This window comes from Echeneis naucrates, chromosome 20 (genome assembly GCF_900963305.1).
Source record: "Echeneis naucrates chromosome 20, fEcheNa1.1, whole genome shotgun sequence".
NCBI lineage: Eukaryota > Metazoa > Chordata > Actinopteri > Carangiformes > Echeneidae > Echeneis > Echeneis naucrates.
In genome coordinates, this window is record NC_042530.1 from 15920561 (window position 1) to 15933107 (window position 12547).

General features: G+C 40.6%; 1 protein-coding gene across 1 annotated transcript in view; it reads right to left on the bottom strand.

The window, feature by feature from the left end:
* Positions 1-12547, bottom strand: part of LOC115061381 (partitioning defective 3 homolog) — a 344220-nt gene that overhangs the window by 140213 nt on the left and 191460 nt on the right. The window contains exon 15 of the mRNA XM_029529689.1: positions 2583-2730. Within this exon, the coding sequence (XP_029385549.1) occupies positions 2583-2730 (148 nt within the window). The remainder of the gene's footprint in view (positions 1-2582; positions 2731-12547) is intronic.

Genomic DNA, 12547 nt, shown 5'->3' on the forward strand with positions numbered 1-12547 from the left:
CTCCACACGCCTGGTCTTCATGATTCAGTAATTTAGCAGCTCTAGATATACTCAACATCGAGCTGTCAGTCAAGCCCGGCCGGCTGTGTGCCTCCTGACCTTGCAGAGCCGATCTCAGCATCTGTCCTCTAACCAAAACTGTCACATCTCACACACCAGGCAATAATGTCTGAGCCTATCTAAAATAACAGCAGAAGCAGCTACTGTCAGTCCACCTGCCTGCCTGTAGAAATTTACCATCTACACTTTTGAAGAGCACATTGAATTGATTTTTCAGGTTATATGTTTCAACTTCTTCTAATTTTATCTATTTGTATTAATTGAAACCTGCAAAAGTAATGAGACTAACATTCTGCTTAAATGAAAAAAAATTTAGCAAAAAATAAATATGAACATGGATGAATGGGAGTAAGATATTTCAGGAATACTGATGCTGTTTTGAGTCATGATAAAGGTTAGTGGACAAGGTTGAGAAAATGTAGTTGGCAACACTCACTCCATGTATGTTGAAATCTATCTCTATGGCAGAATTTTACCCTCTGTGTGGCAGCGTTGTGTTGCCATGATAATAAACTCATCTCTGGTTGCACCAGAAATTTATATAACCAATTTGTGTCAGAGTAAAAAGGAATGTAGGCACTGGTTATTGAGGACACGACTTAGAGATAGCCGGAAGACAGAGAAGAGAAGGAGCTGATATTTTCTTGCTGAGATACAATCCGAGTCAAAAATTAGACACTCGGCTGGCTGTGATAACTTACCACTCCGCCTCCACCCCTAAAACTTTTCCGCTTTGCCCATTAGACTCCCACTTTTCAGGATGGGCTGAGTTCAGGGCACTCTTGAAGTTTCAATTGTAAGTAACTTTTCCACCAGCCCACAGTTGCCGCTTGCTTATGATCACAGCAACGTTCTAAAAAGCTGGAATTGGAAAAGCAAGTGGCATAAATAGGGCAAACTGAGGGGAAAAAACTCAATTTAAGTTGCACATCCAATTTGTGAATGCAGAGTAAGACATGATGAAAGAGTAAGAAAAAACAGAAGGGAAGACAAGGAGACAGAGGGAGAGAGCTGTCAGGGGCAGGTCCTATTGATCTGGAGGCTTAATTAACCATCAGATGCTTCTGACACAGCCTCTGATCTTCTATGATCAGTAGTGGAGTGGCACTACTATGGTGGGGGGATGGTGGGGAGGGGATAGGAGAGAAAGAGGAGAAAAATGGGAGAAGACTGGAAAAGGACAAAGTGTGGATAATTGACAGATTACAACTGCATCTTATCCAAGCAGGAGGTGGAAGTGGTAACAAGGTGGGGGGAGGGTGAAAGAGGAGAAAGACTAAAGACAAGAAGATTGTGAGGAGACAGTTCACAAGAGGAGGAAAGAAAAAAAATAAGGAATTTGGGTGTGCAATGTGGAAAACATGGATAGAATGGGAGGGTAAGATGAGAAAACAGGTGCTGCACAACCTACAGTTAGGATACAAACTGTAGAACTGCACTGCATTATCCTCAACGATGGCAACCCCCCTCCCCACTTCGCTGATGCAATCACCTCCGGCGTCTGGGTGTGTATGCATATGTGAAAGGTCTGTCGATGTTGAGATGACAGCAGTGACTGGCTGAGGATTGAATTGTCAATTCTAATATACCTGAAGAGCTGAGATCTCAGCTTGCTGATGTCATCCAGCTCGAATGGGAATTGACCTGGGTAAAACCAGTCAGGAGTGGAGTGAAGGTGTGGAGGATTGGGGGTGACATTAATCCCTGTGAAGTTTAAATAGTGAAATAGCACATCTCGCAATGCGGGGAGCTGAGCTGAGTGAGGCTTTGAAGGCGATGCTGACTGGGTAGTTTGAAAGAAAGAAGAAGTAGAAGGGTTTCACAGGGAGAGGGCGGATGTTAAAACTAATCAGCAAATGTCAGATTTACACAGAAACATGACAAAAAATACTCTCAACAAGCACTTTACTAGGAGCATAGGTACACTTATTTTTTCATGCAATTAACAGGCTAACTGTGTTGCAGCAGCGCAGTTGAAGACAGATACTATCAGAGAAACAGCAGACGCTGATTCATCCCCAGTCAAACTGAAAAAACAAACCAAAAAAAAAAAAAAAAAAATGCTGAAGTAACTCAGGTAACCACAATGGAGTGGACTGTTAAAAGCACCTCAGACTGCACAATATGCAACCAGATCTGAGCCCGATACAACATCTCTGGGGTGTGGTCGAACGGAGATAAGCAGTGTGAAGGGGTGGCTGCAGAAATGATATGACACAGTCATGTCAACATGGGACAGTATCAACATGTTGGAAGGTTTCCAATATAGTCCACAAAGAAATTAGGCTTTTTGAGAGAAAAGCCAGGTTGTATCCAGTGTTAGTGTGGTGTTGTTAATAAGGTGTCTTGTGAGTGGATATCCAATGAGCACAAAGTTAGTGGGTCAGCTACATTTCTTATCAGGGTCAATAGAATGACTTGCCAAAAAACATCCAATTTATGGACACATTTTCGAGTAGCAACGGAAAGAAACACAAAGGTGTTGAGAGACAGTCAGAGGACCCTGCTAATATGATACTCACCATTGCGTCCAATCACGTTAGCAGGTGCTGAGGAGATGTTATTCAGGCTCTCAATGGTTTCATACAGGGAGTGAGAGATCCGACGTTCATGGCTGTCCAGCGGAGAGTGCATGGGAGTCCTTAAAACTGGAGGGCTGCCTGACGTTTCCTACAGAGACCAAGACAAGGAGGAGTTGGTATGGTGGCTCAGAAAAATGTGCCAAAACATTTTTAGAGTTATAAAACCTTGCACAAGACCCAATAAGATGTTTTTTTTTTCTGTGTGTGTGTGTGTGTGTGTGTAGGTTTTTTTTCTTCCACAGATTTTAATAATGAATTAACTTTAGCATTATTCTATATACACTAATTCTATGTGATATTAAATTAAATAAACTTAAATAATCCCTAATGATATATGTTATATGTGCTTTTTAAATTAAAACAACAATATTGGATCTCAAGCCCAAAATTGGGTGCAGTCATCGAGATAAAATAAAAATGTTGATGAAAAGAAAAAAAAAATCTCACATTCTCTTTTGAATTGGAAAAAGTGAAGCATTATATGCCCCCTGTGTAAAATTTGGAGATATATATACAGTCCCACAGAGGAAGGAAGAAAATGTGTCTGAATTTAATAGCTCCTAATGTGATGCCATCTATACTCCAAACACATGAATCTGGGGCTTCAGCCCCCATCACGGCTTACGTTGGTATTTTCTGGTTCAGCAGTGTGAAACAGCTCCTTCAAAAGTGCAAGCTGGATAAAGCTCCATGGATTTCCCATAGGCCAATAGACAGCTGTCTCTAACAATGAGCCCTAGTAAATGGACCAGTGACATTTGCCATGTGGTCAATGTGCTGCATTGCTGGTTATTGAGCACACTGTACGCTCAGAGCGTGTCAGTCTTGACAGGGGGACATGGTTAGCAGTTAGTCTGTGAGTTTTGGACCACTGGGTCCGGATACTGTGTCTGCTTTTTTTTTTTTTTTTTTTTAAGGTGTTTAAAATATGATATTTTCTTTTTAGAGACAATGGTGCTACCACAGGAAGAGACAGAAGGTACAGAGAGAAAAAAATGCATGTGCTGAGAGTTAGAGAATAAAGCATGGGCCTCGGCCATATTTCCCACAGTGCTTCATAGCAGCCAGTGGAATGCACTGGAGATGAACTCCCTGAACATGACCTATTATAGATAACTCCCTCACAGCTAGATAGTCCTGCGCAGTTCAACTCCGTACCTTAAGCATGCTTTAAAACCAGGAGACCCTGGCTAATATTGATGTCTCACTCTGCTGGTTCTCAGCCAAGAGAGGGGAGTAAAAGATCAGACAGCAGTAGCAACCAGAGAAAGGAGGAAAAGAAGAAGAAAGAGAGGAGGAGGAGGAGGAGGAGGAAACACCCACAGCCCTAGTGCTGAGCTCCTTGTAAACAATAGGAGGAATGTTGAGACAGAAAAAGAAGGAATTGCAGAAAGTGTGAGGACTGAGGCCACGGTGCGGTGTGGGTGCCGTCAAGTCAGTGCCTCGTGAGAGTGGCGTGTCCTGAGAGACACATACCATGCAAAAGGGACTTAATGACTGTTTAATATAAATGAGAAGTTTAATGAGGTGGAGAGCGCAGGACTTTATCTGGCGTTGTGCTGATAAGAGCCAACAGTAAGTTGGGAATGTACGCATGTGTGTTACTTTGAAATCATGGCCTGGGTCAACGTAATTACAATCAGAGTTGTGGCCACTGGCAAACTGGCAATAAAAAGTATGTCCTCTGATGATTTAGGAGTAAGGTCTAAATTGTTTAAATGAAGATTTATTTTACCAACTTCTCTTTCCTTTACTCAACACCTCCAGACTTTTTAATCCTTTTTGGATCTGGCACAGACTTGTCATGAGCTCACAGGTGATAAGTTTGGAGGTTTCAGATAACAGGTTTGGAAACATGTGGACACACTCAATCAGAAAGTAAGCAGCTAAGGGTGTACAGGGTGTGTCAAGTGGAATCGATGTCACTTAACATCACCGTCTCCCTCAATGTCAGAGACGTGAACAGACTTATTTTGAAAATATTCAGAAGCCTCTAAGGCAAATAGACTTCATTTAACAAAGAGCTAAAAGCAATTTATTCTTTGTATATTCTTTGTATATCCAGTATTAATGAAGTCTGCTTTTGTGTATGCTAATACTTTGGCACATCGTCAGTGTTTAGGGTTTGGTTCTCACGCACATATTTTCAGGTTTTTTAAATGTCACACAAACAAATCTGTCATCGAAATTTTAGCTTTCCTGACCTGCACTCATCCTCATTGTACAAGCATCTTGTTTTGAAATCAATCAAGAAATCTGGTGCAGTGGCTCCTCGCTGTTGGGAACTATTTGTCTCATAAAGGTCTTGTACCAAAATATTTCAGCAAATCTGGTTCCACCTGTCTGGTACTTGTCTCAAAATATATATCTGCTCAGTCTCAGTTTTTCAGTCTAGTGTGTTAGACAAAGATCTTACAATTGTGACACTCCTTGGTCATTGGCAAAGGAGTCAGCTAAAGTCTTAATGGAGAGAGTTCTTGAAATTTCACTGTCTGTCTCTTGTTTCTGACCAGCTATCCATTTTAATACTAAGCTGTTTTTTTCCTTTTTTCCCCATAAATGTAATTCTGCTGGAAAGCAATGAGACTGAGATAGCAATTATAAGATGTGGTAACCAATCTCTGAAAGTTAGAAATTATTATAACTGGCCTCTCTCAGTGATAAGCCCAAACAAAAGAAAAACACAAAAAGGATAACTTTGTTTTTAAACATAAATGTTATTTCATATATAATTTTTTATCCAAAATTTCCATGTCTTGCAAATGATAACTCAGCTCAACTTCACAGTCCACCAGTGAGCCACAACTCACGTGTTGTGAAAACACAGAAGTCATTAATTTATTCATCTTCTCTGTCTCCCTTAAACCTTTAATTGCCAATATTTACTGAATTTTTTAAGTGTGTATCACAAGCTGTGATATTATGTGAAATGTTCCACTCCATTGTTTAATATTCAAAACACAGTATTTTATTTATTTATTTTTTAATAGAATCTTCACTGGAGCAGTTTCTTGGATCAGATAAAATGATGAAATATGCAGAAGAAAGTGGGAGTTAGCGTTAGCATCAAAAGACATAATTACATCAAAATGCACAACATATAAATATCAAAAAGGAAAATTAAACTGCTTTGTGGTATCACAGTGTTCAAAGTGCTGCTGATTAAATACCTAAACAATTTATTTGTCCGAGAGTGGATGGTTTTGTTCAAGTCTTTCAGTGGTGAGATTTTACTCCTTTTCCTTTTACACCCCCCCCCCCCCCTCCCCCCCATCACCACATCATGAGTTTAATCTGTCTTAATCTAGTCATTTTCAGAGTGGATAATCCTGTTGACTGAAGGAGAGGGCAGAGCAATGTGACTCACACTGAGCCCAGTCAAGATCAGCTGCTGCTCAGTGACTGAACTCAATGAGCATGTCTGTGTTTTTCTGTTAGAAAAGTATTTTGTTAGTGTAGGGAAAAATGTAACATGAATGTCAGTGTGCATATGCAACTCTATTTATATGCATTGGCTTGTGTGTTTATATGAATTTTTGGTAAGTGAAGACAAAAATGTGTTTTTGATGGTGCATCAGCATCTCTGTGACCTTGAGTGTTCGGTGAAGGAGAAGTCTCAAGGTGTGGACAGAGCCAGTCTTAAGCTGTCAGCTAAGGCTAATAATGTGTAGACCATGGCCATTTCCTAGCCTTCTATCCTGGTCTCAGTCTGTTGCTCTGGCCCTAATCCAGTCAACCTCCACTATAATGCTGTAATTACAGTCCATAAGCTGCTGCATCCTGCCTTGGGCACATCTCACTTCCCTGGGTGGATGTGAGAAGCGAATGAAAGTCAGGGAACAAGGCAGCAGAGGCTTTTCTTACGCAAGTGCTTCGCAAAGTGGACTATGAGGTGTTTTAAGAAGTCTGAGCTAAACTTCAATTTCACCCACACATCACACAGAAAGGAAACCAGGACGCCAACAGAGTTGGGGAGAATAACTCCTGATCAGATTTTAATGTTGTACTATCCTTAATCACTAGCCAGTGAATACCAGCAGCTCTGTGAAGCTGCACTTAAGCAAACCAGCACTTAAAGATAACCATGACCATACTATGCAGCCCCATATGCAAACTGCAATGCACTATGGATTCTGACTCACTTCCATCAGAACCAGAATTAAGTTCTTCATCAGTTTGAGTGACGGTAGCTCCTCTGTTGGATCAGACCACAATGACCAGCCTTGCATCAACGAGCCTTGGCCACCCATGAAACTGTCACCCGTTACCCGTTCACCACTGTTCCTTCATTGGACCACTTTTGATAAAGACTTAATACTTCAGACCGTGAGCAACAAGACTGCCAGTTCTGAAGATGCTCTGACCAAGCTGTCTAGCCATCACAATTTAACCCTAACCCTAACCCTTACTCGCTCAAATCCTTATGCCAGCCCATTTTTCCTGCTTCTAACAAATCAACTTTGAGATCACAACACTAACTTGCTGCCTAGTATATCCCACCCACTGACAGGTGTCATGATGAAGAGTTAATCAGTGTAATTCACTTCACCTGTCAGTGGTCAGAATGTTATGCCTGTTTGGTGTATACTTCTGCTTCTGTCAATACTGTCTTCATACTGTCTGCATTCAAGCACAGTGAAATACTATCATATATGGCTGAAAAATGAACAGTGCATTAACCACACTATGAAGTGAAAGGAAAATATGCATGTCTGTGTGTGTGTTCATGTACTTGCATGTATGCTGCTTAACGGCACTTGGGTTTTCAGAGACTAAAGCACACACTTCACCTCGGCAGTCCTCTACTGTGCCCAAGCAGCCCACTCAACCACCAGATTAAAGATATTATTCTCTCAATTGGTCCTATTGAGTTTCCCCTGCTGCTCCTAAATGAGTTAGTCCTCAGAGAGCAGGCTGGGAATGAGGGCCTGGCAACACTGGAATTGCATTTCTACTGCTCTGCGATCTACTCTCTTCAATTTAAATCACCACTTTGTTACAAACTGCATCTCCCAGAGTGCACTGCTCTGTGGTCTTGCTCTATCCCCTTTCCATGAATCAATCTGATGACAACAGGGGAGTTGTAGTTCTTACATGTCATGATCTAAATGGGTTTCAATCACTCTACATTAAGGTGCAAGGGTGGGGTTAGCCCAGATTCCCATCCTTTTCTTTTGCCTCAGCTGTGGGCCAGCATCTCAATGTTCTAAGATCTCTGCCAGCAGTGGTCAGCTCAATACTAATAAAACCATAATTTACTAAGCTGGGACTCTGATTGATAGCTCTCTCAAGGCGCTATCGATCAGCCCTTCTCTCATCCAAGAGCATCTTTTGTTAGGGCCAACCACTTCCTTCCCCTTTGTCTCTTTGCATAAACGTTCTCTTAGTGACTAACAGCGACACTATTGGAATGAATTACAAAAATGTGCCATTGGCATGCTGAGGCGACCACCTAGGCACTCTTTTAGATGCACAGTGAACTGCTGCCTCGCCTCTTCATGTAGTTAACTAAACCACTGTGATTGCAAGCTTCTGTGATACAACAATGCTAGGGTGAAAGCTTTGCCGCTTGGATCATTCTCCTTTCCCCCCTGCTGCTTTTCATCAATAATAAAACAGCATTTAAGTTCTACCTTGCCTATTAGCTGACCATGTTCCCTAATGGTGCAGCTGGAAAACAGATGAGTAAGGTATGCTATGATATGGTTGCTCATCATTCCAAAACTAATGGCCAGATAATAAAAAAAATAGCTTCTCTGTGACACCCTGTCATTAAAATGCATCATTTTTATTTTACTCGCTGGTGAACACGCCTCACGCATACATGATGCTCCGACCATCCTTGGGATCATGGTACTATGAGCCATCCCATTCCTTCAGCCGCCATGTTGGCCTGTACTGTACATCAAAACCTCCACAGCACAGCCACTGTTGGTGTTAGTTTTTATATTTCTTGAAGAACAGAACAAGGACAGCAGATATTTATGTCATGGTAGGGCTATACTGTGATTAAAGAAAATGTTAAAATTTAGGCAGGGAATATGATACTCAGGTGACTTCAGGCACTGGGCCACAATGGCGTGGTTTCATAATTGCAGTTTGTGTGACTGGCAAGTCTTTATAATAATCAAAGAGGGTGGGTATTCCTCACGTAAAAGCTTCAAGTGACAGGGAGCTCTGCTAAGATAATCGAAGAAAAAGACAAAGTGAAAGTTACAAATATCTTTATGTCAGTAAATGAAATCAAACAAATGATGATCACTGGACATCCTGAGGCAGAAGTTGTGGTTGATGAATTATACTGAGAACTACATGGCAGAGCACAGCAATGTCAAAATCACATGCTGTGAAATCCAACTCAATCTGAAGATGCATAGAATGAGTGAACTAGTTGACTGGCAAACAGGCAATGGAGGATGAGAAGGTATGTTAATGTTGCCCTGATTAAGGCACAGCTTCACTTGAGAAGTTTCAGCTGCACTGTGAGCTGTGAGCAAGAAAAAAAAAAAGAAAAAAAAAAGCAAAACAAAACACAACAAAAAACATATGGCAGCCATTCTGTCAAAAATCGTCAATGTCTGCAGCAGCTCTCTGTGGTAAATAACATCAAAATACATAGAGAGATGTGTGAGCACAATGCGTGATGAATTTCAAATCGGAGAAATGAATTCTAGTCACAAACATGTTTATCATCATCAGCCTGTCTGCTTTTAGATGCCAGTATAATAAAGGTCTTGGAAATGTCATGAACTGCTATTGGTGTTGCTAGAAAAAGAAACAAATAACCACCACTGATCAAACATTCATAAAGGGGACAAGAATGAGCATGTACATTCTGTGAGTGCAGGGATAAAATGCAGTTCTGTTTATTGGTGTAAGGTTTCCTTAAATTTCCTCTCATTGACTGCCAAGTTGGGAGGGGGGGGCACAAACCATTCTGTGTGGAGTTTGGAGCCCAGATATTGTTCATTTTGTTTGTTGTAAGCCATAGCAGAGGTGAGCAGCTGCTGACTTACATTCAGACATGCTACATACATGTTTTATTTTCTTGTAAATGTACTTTCTTGTAAGTTTTATTACTATTGTCAAGTCTTAATGAACCCCATAGAAGAAGTATTTCTTAAAGTTTATGAACATTACCATAATCTGATGGTCTTTGAGAAAATGAATGGTAAAAGTCTGGACGTGTCTTTAGCAAAAAGATTGTTCCCTCAGTGAATTGAAGTTTGAATTGAGAACTTGTTACCCCCTCAAAGGAAAATTAAGTTTGAAACTTGAGATGACATCTATTTTTCAGAGATATGCACAATTTTCCTTAACTTACCTTGGGGTTGGGGTTAGGGTAGTGGTCAGGCATCATCAGTCCATAAGTGATAAACAAATCAAAAACTTACAATATTCACTTTAACTCTTTGGCCTATCAGACATAAAAATTCCCAATAAATCTAAACTGTGTTCATATCTCTGACAAACAGGCACAGAAATGGCTAGAAAGAATCAGCTGAATAAAAAAACAAGAGTACAGATTTATACACTGGGAGAGGGAGGCTACACTGAAAGAGAAATTGCAAAATGTTTCAGACACACCATTCTGTGTTTACTACAGCTTGAGCAGACTAGAAGTAACGGGAAATGATGATGATAGAAAAAGGGGATTACTAAAAAGGAAAGAAGGAAAACATATAATAATCAACAGTAAGAGAGACTGGCACCACAAATAAAGGAAGAAATCAACATGATAGGGTCAAAACACATTTCAGACATGTGTGGCAAGACGGTTGACAAAGGCTGGTCTGAAGGGTTGTATATCTGCAAAAAAACACAACTTCGCCCACAGAGCAAGAAAAAGAGATATGGGTGACTAAAGAACACAAAAATTGGATCTATGATGACTGCAAAAAAACTTCTCTGGACCAATGAAAGCATGTGAACCATGGTTCTAATCACAGGCTCTATCTACAGATAAACTGATGAACAACTTAAAAAAACAATGTGTAACACGCAATAAAGTATGTAGATGGTAGTGCCATGATGACAGCAGGATATATGTTAGAAGTAAAGGGTCTCATGAAGAAGGAAAAGTCCCACGCCATCCTCCAGCATCATGAAGTTCCATCTGGACTAAGACTTGTGGGTTTGAAAATTTGTTTTGCAGCAAGATAATGTCCATAAGCATTTTTCCAAGCTTTGTCAGGGTTACCTGGACAAAAAAGAAAAGGAAGATGTTCTTCAAAAGATAGTTTGGCCCCCTCACTAGTCTAGTCCTCTCTCCAATTGAGCTTGCGTGGGACACATTGGATTGATGAGTCCGAAAAGTGAGTCCCACAAATCAGCAGTCTCCCCGTGATGCTCGTGATCTTCAGGCCCTGAGGCAGCACCGCATTAAAAACAGGCATGATTCTCTACTGGACATCACTGATCACTGCATGGGCTCAGGAACACTTCCAGGAATTACTGCCAGTGAACACAGTTCAGTGTGCAATCCACACATGCAAGTTAATGCTGTATCATGCAAAGTAGGAGCCACATGTGAGCACAGGCCAGAAACGCTGGCATCTTCACTAGGCCAAAGCTCATTTAAAGTTATCTGAGGCAAAATGGAAAAGTGTTCTGTGGTCAGATTAATCAAAATTTTAAATTCTTTGTGAAAACCATGGATTCTGTGTTCTGCAGACTAAAGAGGAGCAGGACCATCGAGCTTGCTATCAGCAGACAGTTCAAAAGCCTACACCTCTGATGGTATGGGGTTGCATTAGTGTCTTTGACATGGGCAGCTTACACATCTGGGAAGGAGCCATCAATGCTGAAAAGTACATTGAGGTTTGAGAGCAACATCTCGGGGCATCATGAAAGGAAAAATCTAGCAGCAAAGTCACAGGACTGACGAACAGCTAGAATCTTGCATCAGACAAGAATAGGACAAAATTCCTCTCCTAAAACTCCAATAACTAGTCTCCTCACTTCCCAGATGTCTATGGAAATTTGTTAAAGGCAGAAGGGATGCAACACAATAGTCACAATCGCCCTGTTTCAAATTTTTTAAGATGTGTTACCATCAAATTCAAAATGAGGAATGATTTTCCAAAATTGTAAAATGTCTCCGTTTAACATCTGATATGTTGTTTATGTTCTATTGTAAATAAAATATTGGTTTTCGAGACTTATAAATCAATGTATCCTGTTTTTATTAACAACAAAGTGTCCTGACTTTTTGGGAATTGGGGTTGTAAATATATAACCAAAACAAAGCCTGAGGGCTGAATAAAAGATCATGCAAAGACAATGCTGATCCATACTGTATGGATGCAAATTTATGCAAACAGTTGGCAGTACACTTGGATGGCACTGACAGAGATGTCATATTTAATACTTGAAATATGGCGGGAATGAGAATGAGAACCATATAGAATGTAGAGAAAAAAAGAGAAAGTCAAAATAAATCAATGAACAACCAGGAACTATTGAGACAGATGTAACTCCATCAGAACTCTTTGTAACTTAAAACAGACAAACGACAGAAAACATGCCAAGTAAATAAATAAATCATGGAACCAAAATGACTTGCAGTAAATTTCATTGCTTGTGACCAATCATAGCGCCCAACTATCTGGGGCAGAATAGTAGTTTTTCAAACAGGGGCTATCTGCTAGGCGAGAACAAAGGAGGAATTAATCCCTCTGGTGTGTGTGTGAGTGTATGTGGGCATCTATGCTGGTGTGTACTGAGCATATTCAAATGGAATAAATTATACTTTTCCAGCCTACCTTTGTTTTCAGTTCGAGGTAAGGTAGGTATTGGTAAGGTATTGGAATTATGGTTGGTTTCTAACAGACTACATAAGCTCTCCTGACATGTTTTTGACTTTTCTGCTTCTTCGACTCACTACTGTCCTATGACTTTGCTAA